General features: G+C 41.0%; 2 protein-coding genes across 2 annotated transcripts in view; one reads left to right on the top strand and one right to left on the bottom strand.

The window, feature by feature from the left end:
- The window catches only part of COQ10B (coenzyme Q10B), a 22,165-nt gene extending 12,871 nt beyond the window's left edge, over positions 1-9,294 (top strand). The window contains exons 4-5 of the mRNA XM_032803595.2: positions 806-907; positions 6,571-9,294. Of these exons, the coding sequence (XP_032659486.1) occupies positions 806-907; positions 6,571-6,738 (270 nt within the window). The 3' untranslated portion in view covers positions 6,739-9,294. The remainder of the gene's footprint in view (positions 1-805; positions 908-6,570) is intronic.
- On the bottom strand, positions 8,694-27,236 carry HSPD1 (heat shock protein family D (Hsp60) member 1). Its single transcript, XM_032803594.2, has 12 exons — positions 26,867-27,236; positions 25,192-25,367; positions 22,122-22,374; positions 21,236-21,318; positions 20,002-20,097; positions 18,763-18,856; positions 17,577-17,745; positions 16,998-17,097; positions 12,596-12,841; positions 10,296-10,470; positions 9,399-9,577; positions 8,694-9,276 (listed from the first exon to the last, which is right to left on the bottom strand). The coding sequence occupies exons 2-12, from the start codon at positions 25,363-25,365 to the stop codon at positions 9,133-9,135; spliced, it is 1,713 nt and encodes a 570-aa protein (XP_032659485.1). The 5' UTR covers positions 25,366-25,367; positions 26,867-27,236; the 3' UTR covers positions 8,694-9,132.

Genomic DNA, 27,236 nt, shown 5'->3' with positions numbered 1-27,236 from the left:
CTGGGCTCCCTGATGCTGCGGGTAGCCCAGAGCCCTATGAATCCCAGCTGTGGCTGAGATTTAAAGGGTTCTGGGCTCCCCAATGCTGCCAGCAGCCAAGGGCCTTTTGAATCCTGGCCGCGGCTAGGATTTAAAGGGCTCTGGGCTCCCCGCCACTGCCAGCAGCTCAGAGCCTTTTGAATCCCAACCGCGGCTGAGATTTAAAGGGCTCTGGGCTCCCCGTGGCTGCGGGCAGCCCAGAGCCCTATGAATCCCGGCCGCAACTGGGATTTAAAGAGCTCTGGGCTCTCCGCCGCTGCGGGCAGCCCAGAGCCTTTTGAATCCCGGCTGCGGCTGAGATTTAGAGAGCTCTGGGCTCCCTGCCGGTGCAGGCAGCTCAGAGCCTTTTGAATCCCAGCCGTGGCTGGGATTTAAAGGGCACTGGGCTCCCCACAGCTGTGGGCAGCCCAGAGCCCTTTGATTCCCCACTGCAGGCTGCACAGTGAGCCTCCGTGGGCCTCATGTTGTGCAGGCCTGTTTAGTTCTATGCACCTGGTTTGAAATCTGTTTTGTGGATCTGGGAACAGAAATTGGCCCTCTCCACATCCTCCTTTTTCCACCTAAGGACTGCTCCTCATGCAGATAATTTAAAGCAACGTAATCAAGTTATTGTAGATAAACTGATCTTATCTTGGCTTCAATGGAAGGGGAATTCTTAGCTGTACCATGCCCTTTAACATGTAGTGAAATGTGAAAACATTAACTTCCTTTGTATATTTAATGTACAAGAGCTTAGTTCTAGCTTAACTCTTAAACTTTCTTTTAGGCATCCTGCACAGATGGGAAACTATTTAATCATCTGGAAACTGTGTGGCGTTTTGGTCCGGGAATCCCAGGTTATCCAAGAACATGTACCTTGGATTTTTCAGTAAGTATGGTAATTAAGCTCACTGACGGCTGGAAATGGGACATGAAAATGTACTTAAAAACAAACTACAGCCATGATAAACACATGTGCTGCTGCTAAAGAAAAATATGCGAAGCACATACACTGAAAAAGCAAGCTAACTTTAAAAAAGTTACTCTGTTAAATGTTATGTGAAAATTTTCCCTTTGTAGTCCTCATGAGAAATACTTCTTGGATGAAAACATTAGCTTCCATTGCAATGAAGTATTTCAGGGGGATGAGTATTCCCCATCCGCACCCCCCCAAACTACTAAACACTTAATGCTGGTGTTTTCCAGGTTGCCAGACAAATGAGTACATATGGGATAATTGTAAGTCTAGACAGAATAGCCTAGTAGATGATATAGACCAATGATTCTCAAACTTTCTTTTTACTGGTGAGACCCCTTTCACATAGCAAGCCTCTGAGTGTGCACCCCTCCAATCAATTAAAATGTTTTTATATATATCTAACACTATTATAAATGCTGGAGGCAATGCAGGGTTTTGGGGTGTGGAGGCTCACAGCTCATGACCTCCCCATATAAGAATTTTGCAACCCCCCGTTTGAGAACCCCTGATAAAGACCATGTCCCCACAAATACAGGATTGTTCTTATGTTATCTTCTAGTTTTAAATATTCCCATGGAGAGGACTTCACCACTTCTGTTGGTTGGCTATTCGACAACCTCTTAATAATTTCAGTTAGGATGTGTGGTATTTGTGTATAGACCTTTCTTCTTCCTTCTTTGTACTGTTATCCAGTCCCTTTTTGGTTGTTTCTAGCCAAGCTATGTATATTGAGCTCTCCTGTTCTACTCTTTTCTCAACATAAGTGCTCCAGCCCCCTAATCACTTTTTCTCCCTTATGAACTGCCTGCATGCTGTTTAGATGGTTTGGTAATGAGGTGGCTGCAGTTAGATGCAGTATTCCAGACAGTTACACTGGAGTTGTATTCAGGGCAAATAACACCTCTCTGTTGTATGGGAAACTACTGCAGTTCAAAACTGTTAGCCCTTTAGATGTAATGTCTGATTTGTTAATACTTCCAGGTAGCTTTTTCCCTGTATTACTGCTTCTGTAGTTTCTCCTATTTATTTTCTATCTCCCTTTTAAGTTACTCAGTTTTTTAAATGTATTTCCTAATTCCTTTGTCTGTCTGTCTGTCTAAAATATATAGTATGCTTGTGGGGTTTTTTTATTTTATATTTTTTGGTCATCATTCCTAAGCCAGGACCCACCTATAAACCTGCACCTCTGTATATAGCCTGGCCTACAGCAGCAAATGCTGTACTCCCATCTGAGTAGATACTGTTGCCACCTGCTGGAATTCCCTGATTTAAGAAACTCTCTTGTAAATAGGAGAGAGCTCTTTTGGTGCCTCTTGTAATTTGAGACCCTCTTGCTTGGGCTAATCTCCTTCAGTTTACTGGGATTAGGAACATCACAAATTCAGTAATAGGAAAAACAAGCACGTGCCTGTAAAATTCAGTTGTTTCTCCCACAGGACATGCCACTTAATCTTGCAAGATGTATGGACCCCCCAAACTCTTTTACTCATAGAACATAAAAGCTCCCCAGAAAAATGTATTGTCCTAAAGTTCCTCAAAAAAAAGCAGTATGCTAGCTCCCACTGAAGATTGTTCTGCAGAAATGCTGAAGGCTTTATCCCAAACCATGTCTGAGTTGAGAAAGTTAGAATGACTGGTTTTAAATCCCATAATCCAGATACCTTGTTCTAAGGAAACAAACTTTAAAAAAAAAATTATTTTACCTAAACCATTTTATGGCATTCTAGGTTGACACCTTTGTTAAAGGGAGTCAAAATTGGCCTTTAAACCAACACTGTTCAACTTCATGTGGAACTGCTATCAGGGCCCTTTGCTATCCACACTATTTTGAAGAGGTAAATGGTTTCTGTCAGTAACAGAAGTAGAGACAGTTTAGTTCATTGGGTGTAGTGAGGCACTTTGGAATGCTCATCCTTGCTCTGCCACTGACTTGCTGTGTGGCTACAGCTAAGTAATTTACTAAGTCTTTTCTCCATCTGTGAAACAAAAAAAATGTGACAGTAAAACTAAGTGATTTGCAATAACTTAGGGTTTAAGTGAAACAACTAAAAATTTAGTTTTACGGATGTAGGTTTAGATGCAAAAATAGAAATCTGAGCTGTTGCTTGCTCCTTCAGGCTACTATGCCAGTCTTCTAAGTCAGCATGAATTCTGAATGAGAGGTATCTGAGTCTAAGCTGTGTTTTAGCCCTTTTTAACCATTCTTCCTACATACCTTAAGTACAGCATATTTGCAGTTCACTGGAAAAATCTGTACTATCAGAAGTTCTTAAACAAAATTAAACTGATACTTTTTTGCAGGACACAACTCTTGGTCCCTGCCCTGGGAGTTCTTGTTCCCTAAAGAATAGAGTTGCAGGCTATGAGTGCCTCATTTGGAATTTAATTGGGACACCACTCTTAACACTGACTCTTAGGAAGAATGACACTTGATGATTAAGCATCTTACAGGAAAGACTGCACCTGCAGCAGCTGAGTATATCCTAACACTATGCTGCAGCACTTAGTACTGATTGTGGTAAATTATCATCTACTAAACCATATGGGAATTTTGTAAAAATTTCTCTTACTAGGGTGACTTGTGTATGCAACTAATATAACTGAGTTAAGACACATGATTCCAGTTTGGTGGGAATGAGGATATGGAGGTGGATATTACCTCATCTGAGGTAGAGGCCAAACTTGAACCGCTTAATGGGACAAAATCGGAGGGCCCGGACAATCTCCATCCAAGGATATTAAAGGAACTGGCGCATGAAATTGCGAGGCCGTTAGCGAGAATTTTTAATCAATCGGTAAACTCGGGGGTTGTACCGTATGACTGGAGAATTGCTAACGTAGTTCCTATTTTTAGAAGGGAAAAAAAGTGATCCGGGTAACTATAGGCCTGTTAGTTGACGTCTGTAGTATGTAAGGGCTTGGAAAAATTTAAAGGAGAAGTAGTTAAGGACATTGAGGTCAATGTTAATTGGGACAATTGCAGCATGGATTTACTAAAGGTAGATCGTGCCAAGCAACCTGATTCTCCTTCTTTGAGAGGTGACAGATTACTTAGACAAAGGAAATGCGGTAGATCTAATTACTCGATTTCAGTAAGGCATTTGACACGGTTCCACATGGGGAACTGTTAGTTAAATTGGAAAAAGATGGGCATGAATATGAAAGTTGTAAGGTGGATAAGGACTGGTTAAAGGGAGACTCCAGCGGGTCATACTGAAGGTGAACTGTCAGCTGGAAGGAGGTTACTGTGGAGTCCCTCAAGGATCGGTTTTGGGACCACATCTTATTTTAACCTTTTTATTACTGACCTTGGCACAAAGAGCAGGAATGTGCTATAAAGTTTGGATGACACAAGCTGGGGGTATTGCTAACACGGAGAAGGACCGGGTACAATACAGGAAGATCTGGACCACCTTGTAAACTGGAGTAATATAATAGGATAAATATAATAGTGAAAGTGCAAGGTCATGCACTAGGGATTAATAATAGAATTTAGATATACATTGGGGACGCATCAGTTGGAAGCAACAGAGGAGAAGGACCCGGCGTATTGGTTGATGATAGGATGTCTGTGAGTCGCAATGCGATGTGGCCGTTAAAAAAGCAAATGCGGTTTAGGATGCATCAGGCGAGGTTTTCCAGCAGGATAAGGAGGTGTTAGTACCGTTATAAGGCGCTGGTGAGACCCACCTGGAATATTGTGTGCAGTTCTGGGTGTCCCATGTTTAAGAAGGATTAATTCAACCTGGACAGGTTCAGAGATGGGCTACTAGGATGATCGGAATGGAAACACTGCCTTATGAAAGGAGACTCAAAGAGCTTGGCTTGTTTAGCCTAGCCAAAAGGCGCCGGGGGATAGTGCTTGCTCAATAAAATATATCAGGGGATTAACGTTAGGGAGGGAGAGGAATTATTTAAGCTTAGTACTATGTAGGCAAAGGACAATGGTACAAACTGGATATTAGGAAGTTTAGACTTGAAATTAGACGAAGGTTTCTCACCATTAGGGGAAGTGAAGTTCTGGAACAGCTTCCGAGGGAAGTAGTGGGCAAAAAGATTTATCTGGCTTTAAAGACTAAGCTTGATAAGTATAATGGAGGGAATGATATGATGGGATTAGTTTAATTGGGCAATTGAATCTGATTATCAGCAGATAGTCTGCTTAATGGTCTATACGAGGATGTTGGATGATGGGATCTGAAGTTATGCAGAGAATTCTTTCCTGGGTGGCTGCTGTGAGTTCTTGCCCCATGCTCAGGGTTTAGCTGATCGCCATATTTGGAGGTCGGGAAGACATTTCCTCCAGGCGGGATTGCAGGGCCCTGGAGGTTTTTCGCTTCCTCTTGCAGCGGGGCATGGTGCGCTGCTGGTGATCTCTGCAGCTGAGGTTTCAAACCACAATTTTTAGGACTTCAATAACTCAGTCATGGGTTAGGTTATTATAAAAGTGGAATGGCTAGGGTCTGTGGGCCCTGCTTGTGCAGGAGGTCACGACTAGATGATCATATTGGTCCCGCTTGATACGAGTCTGAGTCTAGTGTAGATGAATGTTCCCGAAACAAAACTAAACCATGGACAACACAAATATATGACAACGGCTATTTGACATAGAGTAACATAGCTGTGTGTTATGTAAGCTTTCTTTCATAATTCTTGTTTTATACAATTTTTGGTTTAAATACAAGAAATAGTTAAATTGCTTAGAGAATGAATAGGATCGGCAAAAATCTGGTACTAATAGTATTGAGTCTTTAGGGCTTGTTGCTTATAACTAGTAATTAGTTCTCATTTTGTGTTTGACAGACCATTCGCTAATTGGATATACTTAGATCCAAGGTGGTGAGAGCAGCAAATGTAGTTTGCAGTGAAGTTAAGTTAAAGTTATAGCTTTACTTACTGAAAGATGGAAGGGGAAGGTAGCAGCTGTCTCCCCTGGAATTGTATCTTGTTCTTTCCTTGCTTTAAATGTAGCTATGCATAAACAACACCAGTCAAGGTAAAAATGAGATGTAGTGTTAAAATGAAGTGACTTACGTTCAAGTGTGTTTACACATTCCCTCTCATTTCAGGATCTGAGCCTTCCTCGCTCCCCCCCCCCCCCCCCCCCCCCCCCAGATGGTCTCTGGCCTTAACTCCATGTCTGCCAGCCCTTACTTACCTGGCTCTGACCAGTGCAAATCTCCTTTCACACTTATCTCAGTCTGTTTTCTTCAGCCACTAACTTATAACTGCATGCTTTATTCACCCATCATCTTCACTTTATCATGCTTTTGTATTAATGCTGAAGTATTCTGGGATGCAGTATGTACGAAAGTTTATCTAAAAATAAACTGAGTTGAATGGCTTGAGTTTTCACTTATTTTTTTAGTTGTATATAAGCTTCATTTGCATAGGCTTAAAGTTCCTCTTCCTACAAACTTTTTTTAAAAATTGTGCTAGATCTACAATTCTGAAATCCTAGCCTCCCTTCCCATATAATGCACATTAAGTAAATGGAGATTGACTTTTTGATAAAGCAAGATTTACTGAAATGGTAGATGCTAGAACAATCTTTTTCTTGATCTCTCAAACAGGTTTCTTTTGAGTTTCGTTCACTTCTACACTCTCAACTCGCTACACTATTTTTTGATGAAGTTGTTAAACAGATGGTAGCTGCCTTTGAAAGAAGAGCATCCAAACTCTATGGGCCAGAAACTAGTATACCTCGGGAGCTAATGTTTCATGAAATTCATCACACATAAAGGGAAAAGTGTTAGCTTTCTACCTTTATTATAATCTAACTTGTACACCTTATTTATAAGAGGTGCTTTTCTCTGTGGGCATCTATTTGTTAACTTAGCTTTGTGTGTAATATACTGCTATACGAAACATGCACATAAGATGGAACCAGATGTACATAGAATATTAAGCTTCAAGTGCAATTCAGGGTGTGATGTTTGTAACAAACTGAGTGGCAGCTACTGTAAACTAGCCAATCAAGATTGCCTTTACTTTGCCAAACAGTTTGATTATATAATGAACAGCACATCAGCATTACTGCCTTATCTAAACTGTTAATTTTTTTTTGCAGTGTTTGTAATAAGTGTATGAAATTTAAGTTATTAGTTTTTGAACGTATGTAACTTATTCTCATGATATCAGCATCAACCTAAACAAGTTCAGGGAAAGTTTAAGACAGTTGCCCTTAACTTCCTACTTTTCCTCTGCATCAGGAATACTAGTTTTATGTTCCAAAAAGACTGAAAGAAGAATGCCCTAATGGACAGTTTCAATACATTTTAACTGACAAGGCTCCTGTAGACAAAGCAGTGCCATCTTATATTAGTAGCTGTGCTAAAAATATAAACTGACACATTACAGAAATTAAGAGCAGCAGTTACTTTTTCTACAATTTATGAGTTTAGATTAAATCAGTGTGGTAGTGTACAAAGTATATGTAATTGACTTAAATAAAAAGGTCTAAAGGGAGCAATTAAGCTTTTAAAAGAAATCTAAATTTACACATTCAGTACTACCATCAAACAGATTACTATAACATTAAAACAATGAAAGGAGTAATTTATGCCAAGAATTCTTAAACACATTTGATAAGGCTGGCACTTATCTCCAGTCACTAGGGCTATTCCCTTGTGTTATTTTCTATATTTCCCTTCCTCTCCAAAAGCAAGCTGGAGCTAAATTGTCTCTTACAGATAATTTAAGTGAATGAATAGACCTGCATCCTTTTTCTATTATATTGAATTGCCTAATTCCTGTTTTAATTTTACCATTAGATCAAGTCTGAAATTAAGTGACATGGTTAGCTTCAAGTCTAAAGTTTACCCCTTTTCCATCTCTGAATAGTTAAAATTTATTAAGTGAATATAGAGTGGATAGCCCAGAAAACTTGAATCCCTTCAGATTCTTAAACTGAGTTCATTTAAATCAGTTGACGGCACTACACTATGAGTGCACAATTTCCCTCCCCCCTAGAATAGCTTCACTGTTTGCTGGGAACAGGGAACCATGAGACTAACTAAAGACTTCTGTCCCTCTGCAAACTTTAAACTGAAGGACAACTCTCTCCCACTTTCCCTGGAGGACATCACAAGTTGCAACATTCTTCAGGCAGCTGCAGAGGTCTGATTCTTTAACTTCAGGTGTTTAAAAAATATACAACCTAATATGTTTAAACAGTGACAAATCTCCATCTTCCACTAGATGTCTGGTGATACAAAACTGTTAGTCTTCCATCACAGAGGTACTAATTTACTTTTTACAAGACATGCTAATTCTTCTCTAGACACACAAGATTCCTTTTCTTAAAATCATCTCAGGCAATTTATCCTTTCATACCCTCACAAAACAATTAGTGTTCCCAACACTGCTGCTAAAAGGATCCAATATATGAAACAGAATTTGTACTCAATAGGTAGAGTGACAAGTCCCTGTCCAGAGCTTACTATTTCAACTCCATTAAATTTAAGATTAATTTTTCAGTTGAGCTTGGACCTGTTTCTCACCAGAATTTTATAACATCGAAACTACCTGTGGTCTATACACATTCAGTTCAGGGGAGGATTGTTTCTTAAACAAATACTCCATCCCTTCCCAGCACTAAAGGTTGGATTTCTAGCAGAGTTTAAATGTGATCCCTGTATCATTAGGTTTGATTTTTGTTGGGTTTGTGGACAGGTAAATAAGGTAATACATTTCATAACTTTGAACAATCTTTTATTAGAGGTTGTCACATAATTGTATATTTCTTTGTACAATTTTTTTTAAGTCTTGCACACAATGGTTTCATCTGAACTTTTCCTAGTAGTGGCAAGCACCAATAAATTCTGATAAACAGAATTTCAAGTGCCTTAGTTGATTAAATTTAAAGCAGGACATTGGCATGTGGATCTTGCACCCAGTAGCAGGAATGTACAAAATGTCTTTATTGAAAAATACAAAATAAATTATCTGTAGGCATGGACAGTGACTAAACAGTTACATAGGTTAAATTAAATCCAGTAACTAATGGTTACAGTGATTCTTTTAAACACCAGCCTCACTTCAGTCACTATCCACCCCTGGCACTGACTTCTGAAGTTTTTAGCAAACTGTCAGTCTCAACCATCACAGTTCATGATGTCTCAGTATTCCAGGAATTAGAACATACCACCTCCCATTCCTCCACCCATTCCACCTACGGGCACTTCCTTTTCTTCTTTAGGAATTTCAGTAACTACAGCTTCTGCTGTGGATAAGAGGGAAGCAACACCTGCAGCATCCATCAAGGCAGTTCTTACAACCTAAGAGAATGGGGGGGGGGGGGGGGGGAAATGTAGGTCAATACTAGTTCTCCCTCATCCCCACCCCCTCCACATTAAAATAAGGTACAACGTTTAAGTTCTTTGAAAAAAATTTACATTACCTTTGTAGGGTCAATGATTCCTTTCTCTACCATATTTACAAAGTCTCCAAGCATTGCATCATACCCAATGTCAGGTGGACTTTGCATGATTTTCTCAACTATCAATGATCCTTCAACACCTGCATTCTTAGCAATAGTCATTGCTGGAATTTTCAGTGTTCTCCTAATGATTTCTATGCCTGTAAAAAGTATTTTTAGTGTTTAAATATAGTACATTCTCCATGCATTTTACTGCAAGTCAAATACTCCAACTTACTGATGTGCTAATTAGTTACCAGGAGACCAAACAATTTTCTGCCTCCTGCAGGAAAGTGTTTGATGACCTACTGCTGGGAAGCATTACAAGTGAGTCCATTACTAGTACAAGGCTCAAGCACCAGTTTAAGTTACCATTATCACTCTTGAAAATAAGCTATGAACTTATCTAACCAAAGACAAACACTCCCCCCTGAAAACATGGGTAGGAAAACTTAGTACAATCTGATCTGCTCTGAGTTAAAGAATCTTTAGACATCACTGTCAAATTAGATTCCCCAAATTAAGTGAAATGTTCTGTTTTTAATTGTAACTGCAGTACAAGAGACACTCATTTTGTTGAACTGTTTAGAAAAGTAATAGGTTAGTTATCTCTCGCATTAAATACCACTGTCTTAGAATAGCGGTTTTCCTGCTTTTTCTAAATTAGACCACATAGAAACAGTCTGCCCCTTTTTTAATGTAAAACAGATCATCAGGAGTGTCAAAGGCTGCTTGTTAACCAGACCAAATAACCATAAAGGACTCATTGAAATGAACTGTATTCTAATCTACAGCATGTAGCTGTTTTTGAAGGTAAGTAGCATCACAAGGAAAATGTTAATCTTCAAATTAAAAACCATTCTCAAGTAGTTTGCTTACCAATTTTTTGATCTTCATTGACTGGTGTTAAAACATCTAGTGCTGGGATGCATCGAAGCAATGCACACCCACCTCCTAGAACTATACCTTCCTCTACAGCAGCACGAGTAGCATTCAGTGCATCAGTAACTCTGTCTTTCTTTTCATTCACCTCAACGTCACTTGTGCCACCAACCTAGAGTAAACAAACCATGTCTTGTCAGTTGTGTAAAGTCCCCATACATTCTCAGAGGCAAGAGAGGGCTGCAGACTTCACAAGCACTGCAGGCCAGTTAGATTAACAAACTGACTTTTCCATTTGAGTGCCAAAAAGCAACATTTTTGGACCAATGTCTGTATGTACTTCAGCAGTAGAGAGCCTTTTGCAATTAAGATACGTTTATACCTTTAAAAATGTAAAGTATCACTTCATCCATCCCTGAAATGAAAAAATATGTATTCCTGCTGTAAAAATGGATCAGAGTTGGAGTGACAGGCAGTGAGACCTGTAGAAGATCTGTGTAAGCTCAAAAGTTTGTCTTTCTCCCAACAGAAGTTGGTGCAATAAATATCGTTCCTACCTTGTCTCAGGAAATTAAACCTGTAGATAATGGTTAACAGCCCTATTCATGTGCACAGCATCTTTTGAATTTTTAATGGCCATAAGGAATTAGGACCTCCATTTTAGTCTAAGAGCACCCACAGCTAACTAGGTGCACTAGCTACTGGGAAATTTCTACTTAGCACCACTTCATATAGCAGCTTGGCCTTTCCACACCCTCCAAACTTAAGTAGAGAGCCAAACTGCCTTTCCTGAACTAAGGCCCTATGTGAGCAAGTAGGCCCCACTCTTGCACCTAGGGAAGCATTAAGGAATTACATAAATGTTGCTAAACTGCAGATTGTCAGAGTGTCCTGACCCCTTAGAGGAAAGATGAGTCAGCCCCACGTGTGTCAATTAATTAGCTGCTTCCCAGCCTGAAGGGGTGGGATTAAAGAGGTGATAGATTAATGCACATGTGGGCTTTATAAGAAGGCTGAGAGAGCTCACTCACCCACTGGAGCTACTGGGAGAAGACAGGCTCCTGTGGAAGGCCTTGAGCCCAGGTACTCCAGGGGAGCCAGCCTGCTCTATACTTGATCAGGAAAGGATGGAAAGAACAGAGTCCAGTAGGGACCCAGAATGGTAATCCAGGGGAACCAGACTGAGGCAGAGTATTCTATCCCTTAGTCAGAAAGAGGACTGAAAAGTAACCCAGAAAGGGGATGGGAACAGGGTGATATGAAGACAACACCCACAAGGTAAAAGAGCCTTTTTGTTTTGGGGACTTTGTAGTTGGACTTTTGCTACCTCAGACGAGGTAAAATTTCTAACTTAGCTGGAGGGATAAGCCACATCCCCAGCACAGACCAGTCAGTGTGTGGAGAGCCAGCAGTACTGGCAGTGCCCTCATCTGCCAGCAGGGGTCGCTACAGGGCACAGCTGCTCCATGACAAGCCTTATGAAAAATACCCACAATATAATCACCCACTCTTCACTATACCTGTTTCTACTAGACAGAGGATTTTCTCCTGAGGGAGGAAAAAAGGCATGTAAACTAATGTAATTTCTAACAGGAATGTCACCCTATTTTAACCATCCTGACAAGAAACAAGTGTAGCAGAGATCCAATTTACCAGGCTTGATTAACATGGTGGGTTTTCTCTGGCACTTTAGAAGTGGAAATTAAAGATGACACCTCTGCTATGCATTTAAACAGTCGAAGTGATTTAGTGAAAAGTAAAATTTTCTTGATTGTCCATTTGGTATAGCATAATTCTAGTCCAGGGATTCTCAAACAAATTTGATCAGTGCCCCCCTCTGTCTGTAGTTTATTTATGCCCCCACCCCAATAAATATCCTGCCACTCAGCTCTGAAGGCAGAGCGGAGAGCTAGGCACCCAGCTCTGAAGGCAACAGTACAGAACATGGAAACATGAACAGTGATATTAAGTAATATCACTTTTCCCAGCAGACTTAGCACTCTATTGTCACCCTTACTTTTGCACTGCTGCTACCATCCCAAGGTTGGACAGCCGGAGCCCTGTCGTTTCCAAGTGAGGGAAGGAGAGCCTGAATAGCAAGGCTCCAGCTGTCCCCTTCATGCCCACCTCTCAGGTGTACACGGCCCCTTCTGCAGAAGCTCAAACCACCTAGAACCGACAGCCAGAGCTCCCTTAACACACCACCACCACCAAATCACACCTTCATTGGGAGGCCTGCCCCACAGTTGGAGAACCGCTGTTTTAGTCTAATAAGGAAGAAGTTTAAAGTTCCTCACCTTTAGTACTGCTACTCCATCAGAGAGTTTGGCCAATCGTTCATTTAGTTTCTCCTTCTCGTAGTCACTTGTAGTAACTTCTAATTGTTCAATGATTTCTTGGATACGCCTTTCAATTTGAGCCTTTTCACCCTTCCCTTTCAGAAGCATGCTATCATCTTTTGTCACGATGACCTCACCAACTTTACCAAAGTCATGAGGCTGAATGTCTTCTAGATTGAGACCCAAACCCTCTTCTCCAAATACCTGAAATAGATCATATGAAAGCTTGGACTCTAACGCCTTATCCACATGGAGACATTTCCCTGCACAACTACAGTAGACTAACTATTCTGCTTTAATTCCCTGATATGGACACTATTGCAGCAAAATGTGATTTATTCTGGAATAGTTACTTTGCTTCTGAAGCAGAGTAATTCTGTAATAGGTGATTGTATTCATAAGAACATAAGTGCTCTCTCTTCTGCCATCCATCTCCACCCTCTGACAAACAGAGGCTAGGGACACCATTTCTTACTCATCCTGGCTAAATGGCCATTTATGGACTTACCCTCCATGAATTTATCTAGTTCTCTTTTAAACCCTGTTATAGTCCGAGCCTTTGCAACCTCCTCAGGCAAGGAGTTCCACAGGTTGACTCTGCGCTGTGTGAAGAACTTTTATTTATTTGTTTTAAACCTGCTGCCCATCAATTTCATTTGGTGGCCCCTAGTTCTTATATTTTGGGAAAAGAAAAATAAATAACTTTTCCTTATTCACTTTCTTTACACCACTCATGATTTTATATACCTTTATCATAGCCCCCCTTAGTCTCCTCTTTAATCTCTCCTCGCATGAAACCCGTTCCAAACCCCTAATCATTTTAGTTGCCCTTCTCTGAACCTTTTCAAACGGCAGTATATCTTTGAGATGAGGAGGCCACATCTATACATAGTAGTCAAGATGTGGGCGTACAGTGGATTTATATAAGGGCAGTAAGATATTCTCCGTCTTATTCTCTATCCCCTTTTTAATGATTCCTAACATCCGGTTTGCTTTTTGGACTGCTGCTGCACACTGCATGGACGTCTTCAGAGAACTATCCACGATGACTCCAAGATCTTTTTCCTGACTTCTTGTAGCTAAATTAGCCCCCATCATATTGTGTATATATAGTTGGGGTTATTTTTTCCAATGTGCATTACTTTACATTTATCCACATTAAATAACATTTTCAGTTACCATTTTGTGCCAATCACTTAATTTTTGAGATCTTTTTGAAGTTCTTCACAGGCTGCTTTGGTCTTAACTATCTTGAGCAGTTTAGTATCGTCTGCAAACTTTGCCACCTCCCTGTTTACCCCTTTCTCCAGATCATTTATGAATAAGTTGAATAGGAATCATTGAGGACTGACCCTTGGGGAACACCACGAGTTACCCATCTCCATTCTGAAAATTTACCATTTATTCCTACCCTTTGTTCCCTGTCTTTTAACCAGTTTTCAAATCACGAAAGGATCTTCCCTCTTATCCCATGGCAACTTTAATTTACATAAGAGCCTTTGGTGAGGTACCTTGTAAAAGGCTTTCTGGAAATCTAAGTATACTATGTCCACTGGATCCCCCTTGTCCACGGTTTGTTGACCCCTTCAAAGAATTCTATTAGTAAGACATGATTTCCCTTTACAGAAACCATGTTGACTTTTACCCAACAATTTATGTTCTTCTGTGTGTCTGACAATTTTATTCTTTTCGATTGTTTCAACTAATTTGCCCGGTACTGATGTTAGACTTACTGGTCTGTAATTCCCGGGTCACCTCTAGAGCCCTTTTAAATATTGGCGTTACATTAGCTATCTTCCAGTAACTGGAAACAGAAACCAATTTAATGGGTTACAAACCATAGTTAATAGTTTTGCAATTTCACATAAGAGTTCTTTCACAACTCTTGGGTGAATGCCATCTGGTCCCAGTGACTTGTTACTGTTAAAATTAGTAATTAATCCCCAAACCTCCTCTAGTGACACTTCAGTTTGTGACAATTCCTCAAGATTTGTCATCTGCAAAGGACAGCTCAGGTTTGGGAATCTCCCTAACATCCTCAGCCATGAAGATTGAAGCAAAAGAATTAATTTAGTTTCTCTGCAATGACTATTGTCTTTAAGTGCTTGATCATTTAGGGGCCCCGCTGGTGGTTTATCAGGCTTCCTGCTTCGGATGTACTTAAACATTTTGTTATTACCTTTGGAGTTTTTGGCTAGCTGTTCTTCAGACTCCCTTTTGGCTTTTCTTATTACATTTTTCACTTAATTTGGCAGTGTTTATGCGCCTTTCTATTTACCTCACTAGGATTGGACTTCCACTTTTTAAGAGATGCCTTTTTATCTCTCACTGCTTCTTTTACATGGTTGTTAAGCCACAGAGGCTCTTTTTTAGTTTTCATTGTGTTTTTTAGTTTGGGGGTATAGATTTAAGTTGGGCCTCTATTATGGTGTCTTTAAAAAGTGTCCATGCAGCTTGTAGGGGTTTCACTCTAGTCACTGTCCCTTTTCATTTAACTAACCTCATTTTCGCAGAGTTCCCCTTTCTGAAATTAAATTCCACAGCGTTAGTCCCACCACAAAAATGTTAAATTTTATTATATTACGGTCACTATTTCCAAGTGGTCCTGTTATAGTTACCTCTTGAACCAGATCCTGCGCTCCACTCAGGACTAAATCAAGAACTGGCTCTCCCTTTGTGGGTTCTTGTACCAGCTGCTCCAAGAAGCAGTCATTGAAAGTATTGAGGAATTTTGTGTGTCTGCATTTCGTCCTGAGGTGACATGTTCCCAGTCAATATGGAGATAATTGAAATCCCCCACTATTACTGAGTTATTTATTTTGATGGCATCTCATTGTCACTATCACTGTCCTGGCCAGGTGGTTGATAATAGATCCCTACCATTATATTCTTGTTAGAGCATGGAATTACTATCTATAGAGATTCTATGGAACATGTGGATTCATTTATTCATTTGATTTTACGTTTTCTTTCACATATAGTGCCATTCCCCTCCCCCCTGACCTGTTCTGTCCTTCCGATGTATTTTGTACCCCGGAACAATTGTGTCCCATTGATTGTCACTTCCAAAAGTGGGAGTTATAATGGAATAGTTATTCTGCTAAAGCTATGCCAGAAAGTCTTCCTGTATAAACGATCCCTAACTTTGTTATCAATGCTTGTATGTAGTGATGAATTTGGCCATTAATTAAAAAAAAAAAAAAATCTAATATACACACCTTCAGCAGTGACTAGCTAAAAGGAATACTTTGCACATTTATCTCCAGCATATCAGGTGTGACAGTTGTGTTACAGAGACATTGTCAGGCCATTTCAAGGAGTTTCCCTATGTTACTGATGCCTGCAATTATAACTGAATTTAGGGAATTTTACATTTGGTTTATCCTATTTCCTTTTGCACCGCAGCGAAGTCTATAATTTTCATGAATTAGTTTGGGTCTTGTATAATGCTGCTGTGTTTTTAGACTTGTGTACAAAAAAAATAAAAGGTGGCTTTTTAATAATTATAGTTGCCCCTACCATAGATAAAAAAAACAAAAAGACACACCACACAAAAACAACAACAAAAATTAAACTACCCAACAGAACGTTCCATGCTTCTTCAGACCAAACTCTAGAAGACTTACATCTGCACTGAAAATTTAATGTTCATGAACATGTCATGACTTCTCATTTTGGTAATGCTTTCATTCAGTTTTATAAGTAAAAACTTCCAGAACAACTCTGACATGTTTCCTGGGCACCACCTAGCAACTAACCTCAAGATTACCGGGGAGGGTCTATATGTGATGTTAAAAGTCAGTCACTGAAAAAGCTATTTAATGATCACAAGCAGATAAAGTTGCATTGCATTACAGCTCTCAAAACTTACTCATACATATACATTACTGACAATGAAAAAGTGCATAAATTAGACATTTCGAGGTGCCAATCTAACTACCCTGCATATTAAAGCTGTATACAGTAGTTCCAGAACAGGCAAAAAACCAACCACAGTGCAAGTTCTCCCACAGCTCCCCGTCACGTCAAGCATCTCCTAAGGGAAAAGATGATATAGGGACAAGAACAGTTCCATGCCCATCCAACACACTGAAGAGACTATTAACAAGAACTGCAGATGTCAAGTGGATGCCTAATAACCAGCCAAAACAACTGGCCACTTACCATTCTATGCAATGGCATGACAGTTCACCCTGGACCAAATGTGAATCAGTGACCTGGAAAGTGTGGTACCCTGTTACTAATCCTCAAATACTTATCCTCTGGAGCATTTTGGAGGAAGTTAAAATCAAATGGGTGCTTGGCCACAAAGGTGATAAATTTGTACATATTTACCTATACATGCATATAATTTACTTACAGCACCACCAGTGGCAATTGCCATGTCCTTAAGCTGGTTCTTTCTGTTGTCACCAAAACCTGGTGCTTTTACAGCAACAACCTGAAGACCAACTTTTAATCTGAAGAGAAAAAAGTTCAGTGAGAACACTAGTTCTTACAAAATGTTAAAATTGTTCACTTCTCTATGTTACAGTAGCTGAGAGAGCAAAAGAATATTTTAAATGAAGATATTTTAGTGCAAGTGAGACAAGCAAAGCAAAAGTGCCATCTTAATGGATTCCACAAGCCCATCAATTGGCTTTTTCTACTAAACTGATTAGCAATTAAACCATCAAATCACTAGGATTCAGAGTTATCACCCAAATTAGATCAATGGGGCTATTCACAGTGGTTACTGTTTGTCTGCATTGCTGAGAGGAGACCTAAATAAGAAGCAATGCAAAGTTGTCAAGTTCAGACGTACACTTGAGCCTACTGTCCTACAGAGTAAACTGCAGGAACACCTGCTGTTTTTAAAGACAAAGTGAACACCACGGTTTTCTGACTCTGAAGTAGACTGACACGATTCTATATTGAGATACACCTATTCAAGCCTTACCTGTTCAAAACTAGAGTACTGAGAGCTTCACCATCAACATCTTCAGCAATAATGACCAAAGGCTTACGGTGAGCATTGGCAATTTCAAGAGCTGGAACTATGGACTGAACACTGGAAATTTTCTTCTCACTGATTAAGACATAAGCATCCTGGAATTCACATTTTTGTCCTGCAGAGGCAATAAGTATTGTTTGAACTATCTAAATGTTCTATTTTAGCAAGTATATGTGAAGGTACCCTTTACAACCCCCAAATCTGATCAAATCTGATTATTACACTCTCCATTTACATTAGATAGAATGAAGTTAAGACAAATAACAGTAAAGAAACTAGTTTCAAGTAACATTTCTACTCCTGAAGCCTGATGCCAATTTGTGATTTTTGTAGCATTTCTATTTCCGCTCTCTCATGAAAACTCCTACATAATCAGCAGTAGTTGAAAACTACTGCACATGATCAAGCCACTTAAGAATTTTAGCACTTGGACTTAAAGCTGTGCCACAAATGGGTCACACCCTCAATTTGTATTTGATGACTTAACCCTGAAAAATATATACAAATAATACTTTTGGGTTGTAACAAACTTTTGCATGCATTCGGGTATATTCTGGAATAAAGGAACACTCACCAACATCACCCTGTCCCTTTACTTCAATATGTTAAGTGAAGCTGATTTTACCTTTCCCCAGCCCTTACTTAGGAAAGAATGATCTAGTTTTACAAGGGAATCCCAAGAACTAGCCACACAAATACACTTATATGTTTCTCAAAGATCAAAATTATACTTCTATTCCCTGTAAACTTAAGTCTTAAATTTCATTAGCACGTGACTGCACTCTGAAGAGACCAAAGTGGCATTTTCTTGTAAGCAAGATTTTTTTCCTGCTTTAACTGCCAGTTTTGAAAAGTCCATTTAGGATCAGAAAGTTAAGCTGTGTTTTCTGGGTCACACACCCATTACAGAATCAATACAGCCAACGAAAGGTAAACATTTGTTTTAGTCAAAAAAGCAAGCAGCTAACTGAATATAAATAGGGAAACATCTTTGGGTTTAGAAAAATTATGGATAAATGTTGATACTTCACCCAAAATTCATTTTACTTGTATTGTAAGCTCTCCAGGCAGACATTTTTGTTCATACAGGTTATAGCACAAGGCACTTTCATGGCAACTTTTGCAAACTCACCTTTGGCTGTATTAATGAAGTATGGTGAGATGTAGCCTCGGTCAAACTTCATACCTTCAATGATTTCCAACTCATCATTCAAGGTTTTTCCATCCTGTTTAAATGTGATAAAAATTTACATTTAATCTATAGTTTAGGTAGTAAATATAGAGTGCTTCTATGCATATTTTTAACACATCAGTCACCATGGAATTCAAGTCTCTCTGCGCTACCTTCACTGTGCTTGTATTCTTTAGGTTCTCCCCCCTTTATGGGGGAAAAGGAAATGAGGGAGAGAAAGGAGGGGTCAATCTAAAAGAGATACTGTCTCCAAGGGAGTATCGGTGCACACAAGTTGTGTTCTGTAAAATACAACCTTACCTCCTGTGGTGGAAACAGTGTCTCAAGAATTAGATCAGAAAAACCAAGAAAGTTCACCTCTACTTTTATAGCTAAATTCATCCTGTATTAGTCTTTTAACCGAAAACATCTTGACCACTTAGCAGTATTTATTTTTCTAGATTACGTAAACAGTGAAAGGAAAAGGGGGGGGAGGGCTTGTGAGCCAGTGACTGTTGGTTAGTATAGTCAATCTTAACTGCAATAAATTGAGGTAAGAAACTACCACACTCTCCCCATTATCTTTAAGGTATTTTAAAAGTACTATGCACCATAGAAATACTGGTATGTCTCATATCCAGGCTACTCCGAACCATTCAGCATGTCACATTAGTTTAGACATATGTATCTGCTCTGCAGTCCAACTCATCACTGATTCAGTTCCATTCACTGAACTCCATATCCCTATATTTACTGTGCTGATGTTACAACCACTGCATAATTTTGGCCTATATATCATCTTGACTAAAAGGAGCAAGCAGCAGTCCTAAAAAAATAAAAGAATTATGTTCTCTAGTTTCTTTGCACTATTCCCTACTGGCTATGAGGCAAAACTACGATAGTGTTAACAACCTGTTGGGCTCACTATGTACTTCTAATCCAACTCCAATTTACTGGAGTTCTGTAGTGAGGGCAGAGTACATGCAGCAATGCCACACAGAGCAAGAACCAACAACATATAGCAGCAACATATAGCAGGTTTGGATTTCAGATTAAAGTGGAAGGAGTTTAGTTTCAAGTGCAGTGAGTTCACTTTTTACTCTGATTATCTATTCTTTCAGCAGATGTTCCTCTAACTTGGCAAGTTTATCTTCAAGAAAACTGCAGATAACTTTCAACAGGCATAAGAGTTATTCTTACCTTAACTGTGATAACACCCTTCCGTCCAACTTTTTTCATTGCATCAGAGATTATGTTGCCAATTTCCTGGTCCCCATTTGCTGAGATTGTAGCAACCTTCAATGAGATGTTATTTTTCCCTTTAGCACTTGATTAATCAACAGTTCACAGAAATCAAGTTTAGGGACTTTTTAAGGGAGCAGTAAGACTAAAGAGTTACAGGTCAGAGAACAAGAGGATGCAATTCATGACATGATAATTTCAGCATTAACATTGCCACGTGATTAGATATGTAATATTAGATAGCTTTTTCAGGGAAAGTGTCTTCCATTTTTCATTACCAAAAATAGAGTTGGTATGGGACCTGAAGTCTTCATCTCATGTTAAACTTCTGATAAGTCTAGAAATCTAACATTAATGTTTCTCCCACAGATAGCCAGTGAACAATTACAAATGAGTTTAATATATAGCTGTTTCTTTCCTCAATATATGTAGTATTCACTTGTGAATCAAGATAGCAATAATCACTTGGCATTTTGTCACATGAAGACAGAACCTACTTGGGAGGCTAATGAGTCAGCTGAAGATCAGTCCTGGTTTAAACAAAATGCTGGTTATCAGAGAGTGGACTGGGCCCTTTAAAGGCCAATGGCCAGCCCTCCTGTGCCTCATTAACAGCCTCTGAATGGGTCCTGAGAGCAGGCAGCAGCTCTCTATAGAGCAGTGGTCCATAAACTTTTCAGGGTCATACCCCCTCGTACTCCTGTCTGTGCCCCCCCTCTGAGCCATGACTCCAGGGTAAGGGTGGGGAAATGCAGACTGGGGTAAGGAGGCCACAGCTGGGGATGGTTCTGGGACCAGGAGCGGAGCCCCAACCTGGGGCTGAAGGAGAGCTGGGAGTGGAACGGGGCTGGATGGTGCTCCCTTCTGGGGGATGCCCGGGCCCCACCATGCCCTTCTTCCCTGGAACCTCTGCTACAGAATCAGAGGAAAACAGAAAGCAGCTAGAGAAAGCTGAGGCAGAGCACTAGAGGCTCATGCAGGCTACACAGACCTAAAGATAAAATATTGCATTTTCAATGTAAGCTGCAGCAATAGCAAGTTAATGCCATAATACCCAAAATGTAATTTAGCTGGTTCCATTACAATTTTTTTTTTTTTTAAACTCTATACAGCACATCTTCACTTGTTGGATTAAATTTTTATGTATGACCGTTACAGAAAACTAGTAAACCAAGAAGGAATGAAGCCTCACCTGGGCAATTTCTTCTGGAGTTGTAACAGGTTTGGACTGTTTCTTTAGTTCAGCAATGACAGCATCTACTGCTAGCATCACACCTTGATAGAAGAACGTTGATAGTTATGGTTACTCATAGGAATTCTATTTACATGGTGCAGAACAGTCAAGTTCCATGACAAGCTTCAAAATTCATCAAAATTGTAATGCAAGTTAAACAACGCAAGAGCAGCAACATATCCTTTCCCCCTCCATTTGTGTACAAAGTAGAGAACTTTTTTTTTTTTTTTTTTGCTGAGTCTAGGCCATGCACTTTAAAGGACAAAGGACAGCCTGTCCTAATCTTACAAACATAGGACACACTGACAGATCTACAGTTTTTTTTAAACACTCATCAATATTAAAATTACAAGTACATAAAGAATATGCAGCGTGGGGAGGAAGAAAAGCAGAGATAGCTATGTCAATACTTGGTAAAGGAGTTAAATAGAATTTAAAACAAATACTCTGGGCACATAATACTAAGCAGTGTATAAACACTTCCTGTTTTATAACTTCCATAAGGTAAGCCTATCAGAAGACCAACTTTACTGACATCTGTTGTGATGAATGACAAGTAAATATGATCCAATGATGAAAAAAGAGAGAGAGAGAGCTCAATACCACAGGTTATATAAAATTTGTGTATCTAAAAAAGCAAGGCCTGACCCCTTTCACCCACTTGCCAGCAAAGTTAGATTCCTTTCTATGTTTTGCCCCCTTCCCAAAAGGGTCATGAGGGTTTTCCAAGCAGAGGCAGGTTATCTCAAACACCAGTCAAATTTGCCATGGGTGAAGCAGAGAGAAGAAACTGAAGAGACAAATGTTAGAGAACACTTCAAGTGCACTAGTATTAAATTCTTACCTCTCCTGATTTCCACAGGATTAGCTCCTTTGCTGATTTTCTCAAAGCCCTCCCTGGCAATGGAACGGGCCAGTACTGTTGCAGTAGTAGTTCCATCTCCTGCCTCTTCATTTGTGTTGTTGGCAACATCTTGAACTAATTTGGCTCCAATGTTTTTGTATTTGTCTTTTAAGTCAATTGCCTTGGCTACTGTCACACCATCTTTTGTTACCTTGGGACTTCCCCAGCTTTGTTCAATAATCACTGTTCTACCCTAAAATCATCCAACATACGTAAGAGATATATAATTAAAATGATACCAAGCAGCACAGACAAAAGGTATTACTACAGAATTACCACTTGGCACATCTACACAATGAAGAGTCTACACTGGAAAAAAAACAACCACGAATAGTCCATGTTAAGTGACTTGGGCTTGTGGAGCCCTAACACTGGGACCCCCCGGGGCGGGGGGGGGCTGTGTGTGGATCCCAGAACCTAGGCTCCAACCCGAGCCCAGACATCTACACTGCAATCATAGCCCTGAAGCCCAAACAAGCCAGCTGACAAGGGCCAGCTGCAGGTGTTTTATTGCAGTGTAGACGTACTCTCAGAGAACTACTTTCCACCAAGATACACAGATTTGTTAATACTGCCAACTCAAAATATACACTTATTTTTATGAAGAGGAAAGTTTGTGCTCCTACTTTCCAATGCCAGAGTGAGATTTATAATGGTTCTTCTATTTGGGGCCAGAAATCAGCAAAAGCATATGATGTCCTTTTAAAAGGACAGCATCCAACTTCCACAAATAAGGTATGTTATGAATAAAATGGAACATAATGCAGTTCAATCCTTCTCATCCCTATAAAGTCAACAGGAGCAATAAGGTAGTAAACACATAATCATCATTAAGTAAAACTGAACACATAATGGGCAAGTCTAACTATGTCAACAGGAGGGCTTCTTCCGTTGACACAGCTATCGCCTCTTGCAGAGGTGGATAAGCAGCATCTTCACTGAAGGGCTACAGCAACACAGCTACACTTGGTGTTGCAGCAGCATTTTAGGTATAGGGCTGACCTCAGCCTCGCCACTTTTTCTCAACCCTCACCTTGAGAAACTAGCTGTTCACCTACATCCACTATACCTTTGCCCTTCAGAAAAGCTAAGAAGGTGCCAACTGACTGTTACAGAGTGACTAGCCCCTTAAGAGAGGGCAGGGGCCAGTGACCAATTGATTAGTTGCCTCCCAAATGGGGTTAAGAGAAGCCACCTAAGACATATAAAGGAGAGTCAGAAAAGTGGCAGATAACAGCTGCATGGGGAGGAAAGGCCAAACACAGGGAGAAACAAAAGCAGATCCAGAAAGCCACTGGTGAGGACTGGCCAGCCCCAGTGAACCCCTGCTGAGTTACAAGAAAGCTTGTACAACTAGGAACAAAAGGAAAAACCAGCGTGGTTAGGGGAAGCCAAGCATGAAACAACAGAATTGATGTAGGTCAGGAGAATGGCTCTCAAGAGTATGGGTAGGACCCAGTTAAGGAGGCCTGGGTGAGTGGAACACTGCTAGGGAGTTCTCATGGGAGGAGAGGGAGTTCTCATGGGAGGAGACTGGACTTGGAGTTACCAGAGAAGTCACGGTTAGAAGCAAATCTGGGAGCTCTCAAGTGGATGGCCTGGAGATCAGAGCTCTGGAACATGAGAGATGACATCCCAGAAACAGGTATGGAAAAAAGCTGAGAATCTCCTGTACTTTGGGATTTTGGAAAGAATTATTTTATCATGAGGGTTCTGCAGATTATTTAACATGTACAAGAATAAACTATGACTACAGACAGGCCTTTAAACCGAACACTGAAAGAGTATTTCTTTAATGGCTGGACCAAGAAGAGACACACACACACATCATGGTGCAGTTTGTGGCTTGGGGGTCACCTTGTCATAGTGATGAAGAAATAAATGGACAGACCAACTCATTTCTCATAAGCTAGGCATCCAATAAGAGTGAAAAATAACTGCTTTCAGCCACCCAATCTAATACACTGCCAGTTGTGTTTATTTAGATATTTTTAAAAACCATGATATAAATTAAAATAGAATCTCCTCCCCACTTGAAAATTTTTCCCTTAAGCTGTTAGATATCTAATTTGTGGTTTTGGTTTAAAAAGAAAACTTTAGGAGTGCTGAGTGATGCAACACTTACCTTTGGAGACAAACCTGATTACATGCAAATATTCTATAGTAGTATATATGGCCTCAATCCTGCAAACACCTAATGTGTATAATTATATTTATGGGAGTAGTCCAACTATATTCAATGGGATTACTCACTGGGATAAACATTTGAAAAACTGGGCCCTAAAGGTGCATTCACCCATCATCCACCCTTATTATTACACCCTTGGGACTTGCTTGCTCTTATTCACCAGGCCAAGTCAAGATGAAACCAATACTGGCAGACAACGTATGAAATTTATACTCCCTAGAAGTGGTTCTCAACCTATTTACCATTGTGGGCTGCATCCACACAATATATATATACACAAACACACACTACCTGGATGGCCCTGAGGGTGTCACAGGTGTGTGCTGATTGGACTGCAAGTGGTCCACAGGTTGAGAACCACATCACATGATCAAGCAGGACATAACAGCTAGTAGTCTGAAAGCTTAAACTTGTTGCAGGCAGTTAAGCTGCCTCTATACCTTTTCTCCACTGTATGTTCACAGACCCCATTACCACTAACCACTATAAATACATCCTCCACAAGTAATATTCTATCCACTGAATGTGACTTCAATTGTTCAGCCAACATTTAAGTGGCTGTGTGGCACTGGAAAGACAGATTTAGCAGCAAAGAAAAGATTAGATGCTCTCTAACAAGAGTGTGGCCACTATACATTTACCATTTGTTATGTACACAGTGATTGAATGATTGATAAATTATGCACTGTACCTACTGTAATTTTGAAGTGGTCTATTTTATTAATTTTTCTATTTTATGAACTCCTCAACACCCAATTAGTTTACAGAACAGGGCTGTACTGCATAAGTATTTGCACTACACAAAAGTAGATTTTAATATACCTTTGGTCCCATCGTGACAGCTACAGCATCTGCTAGTAGATCTACTCCCTGTAGCATCAGAGCTCTAGCCTCTGCTCCAAATTTAACATCTTTTGCATAGGTCCGTAGTAGGTGTGGGGCCAGTGCTCTGGACACTGGCCTCATCTGACGTAGCACTGTTGATAAACGGAGCATTTCTGAAGGAAAAAAAAAAGAAGAGTAAGATACAATAAAACTAATGTGTCACAGTCCTTTGACCAACCATATTTCTGTCTTCCACCGATTTAGAGTAAAGTTGCTAGTAGTTTTTTGAATTTTAAATGAAAGTGGTGTAAATATTTTAGTGTCCTAATTTTTGTAACAGTTGGATACTAGAGCAAAAGTCCAAGATTCTAGAGCCCTAGATTCTATTCCCAGCAACTCACTATGTGATCCTGGGCAAGTCACAACTTCTGAACCTCAATTTCCTCTTCTCTAAAATGGGAATAAAGTTTATCAAGCTCACAAGAGCACTGTGAAGTTCACTTTTGGTATGTGAAAAAATTATAGCCACAGCAATGATGAGCGTTATGAGAATACTAGTATTATGTATGATAGAGCAGGAAAGGTGGTATATTTCACTGAGACCATTATTGCTACAGGCTAGAAAAAAGTTTGTCAGAGCTCAGCAGCTTTATCAGTGTAAGCATCCTAAAAGTAAAGGCGCTATCCCAAAAACCGACTGTAACAGTGAAAAATGAACAGTTCAAGGCTGAGAGCACCTGGTGATAAACTAACAAAAAAACTGCAACAGTAGCAACAACCTGCAGAGCCCAGGCCTATCTCCCTTCCACATGGTTCTCTCCATCAGGACAGAGCAAGGTCAAGAGACACTCGCCCCCTGCTGCTGGATGAGCCAATCTGCACAGGCAGGGGAGCCACCCTCATGGTGGCTCCTTCTCCCAGAGATTATGGGAGAGGCTGCAATGTAACTGCAGCCCAGCAACGAACGGCATGAAACCATCCTGCTAACAGGGCAGTGCCCTCACTCCCGCAGGAGTAGCCAAGGGCTGGTAATGCTTCCAGCGCAGAAGAGCGGGGAATACAGTACGTAGGAAGCCGTGCACACAGACCCCGTACGTCTCCCACACACAGTCCCACACCCCCTCCTAGGCTGAAGGCGAAGGGATCTCACACACACACAGAGTCAAGGGCAGGAGGCGGGAAAAATCTCTGTCTCTCACACACACACTCACAAAGAGCAGGAGGGGGAAGTCGCACACGAGCAGACGTCTCCTTTCTCACTCCTCCACGGTAGGGGGGCTCCTCTCTGTCACACACACTCCCCCCTCCCCCCCCGCAGGACACGGGAAAGCGTGTCTCGCACGCGCAATGTCCCTGTGACACCGGGCACGTGCGGGAAGGGAAGGGGCGTGTGCGCTCCATGGCGCGGGCAGGGCTCGGGGAAGCCGCAAGGGGCCGTCCCCTGCCTTTTCGGCGCCGATGGCAGCACCGCGCCGGGGAAGGGTGCCCGGTACCCTAGACGCACATGGCTGGCGGGAGCAGAGGCCCCGGCGCAGCAGCCTCGAGCCCGAACATGAGCCCCCGCCTCAGCAGCCCCAAGCCCGCGCCGGGCCCCCGCCTCAGCAGCCCCGAGCCCGAGCCCCCGCCTCAGCAGCCCCGAACCCCAAGTCCAAGCCCACGCCGGGCCGCTCACCTGTACAGGGCGAGCAAGGCAGCAATCGAGTCCGCGTTGGGAAGTGGACGAGGAGCGCAGCCTGAGTGAGTGACGGGAGCCTGTAGGGAACACAGCACTCACAGACTCTACCCCTCCTCCGCTCTAGCAGAAACCCATGCAGGGTCCTGTCTAGTCAGGCCCCGCAACTAGCATAACAGCATACGCTTGTCCCAGTCGGGGGCGGAGCGCGGCTTTCCACCAATCGTCCAAGGGCCCAGCCGGGTAGTGGGCGGGGCCGGCGGGATTCTACGTCCTATATGTGCGCTCAGGTTACTCGCGTATGAATCAAACAGGTTTCGGGGCCTTCCAATTCCAGAACCTTCTGGAACGCTCATGCTCGCTATAGGTC

The sequence above is a fragment of the Chelonoidis abingdonii genome, chromosome 10 (assembly GCF_003597395.2).
Source record: "Chelonoidis abingdonii isolate Lonesome George chromosome 10, CheloAbing_2.0, whole genome shotgun sequence".
In the NCBI taxonomy this organism is placed as follows: domain Eukaryota; kingdom Metazoa; phylum Chordata; order Testudines; family Testudinidae; genus Chelonoidis; species Chelonoidis abingdonii.
The sequence above is the reverse complement of the archived record's forward strand: the minus strand, read 5'-3'. Positions and strand labels throughout refer to the sequence as shown.

Excerpts from the sequence above, each read along its gene's own strand:
- HSPD1 (XM_032803594.2), bottom strand. The coding sequence starts at position 25,365 with ATGCTCCGTTTATCAACAGTGCTACGTCAGATGAGGCCAGTGTCCAGA. Across the intron at positions 21,319-22,121 it reads TCCTGTGGAAATCAGGAGAG|GTGTGATGCTAGCAGTAGAT; the intron begins GTAAGAATTTAA and ends TCTTCTATCAAG. Across the intron at positions 17,746-18,762 it reads CTTCATTAATACAGCCAAAG|GACAAAAATGTGAATTCCAG; the intron begins GTGAGTTTGCAA and ends TTGCCTCTGCAG.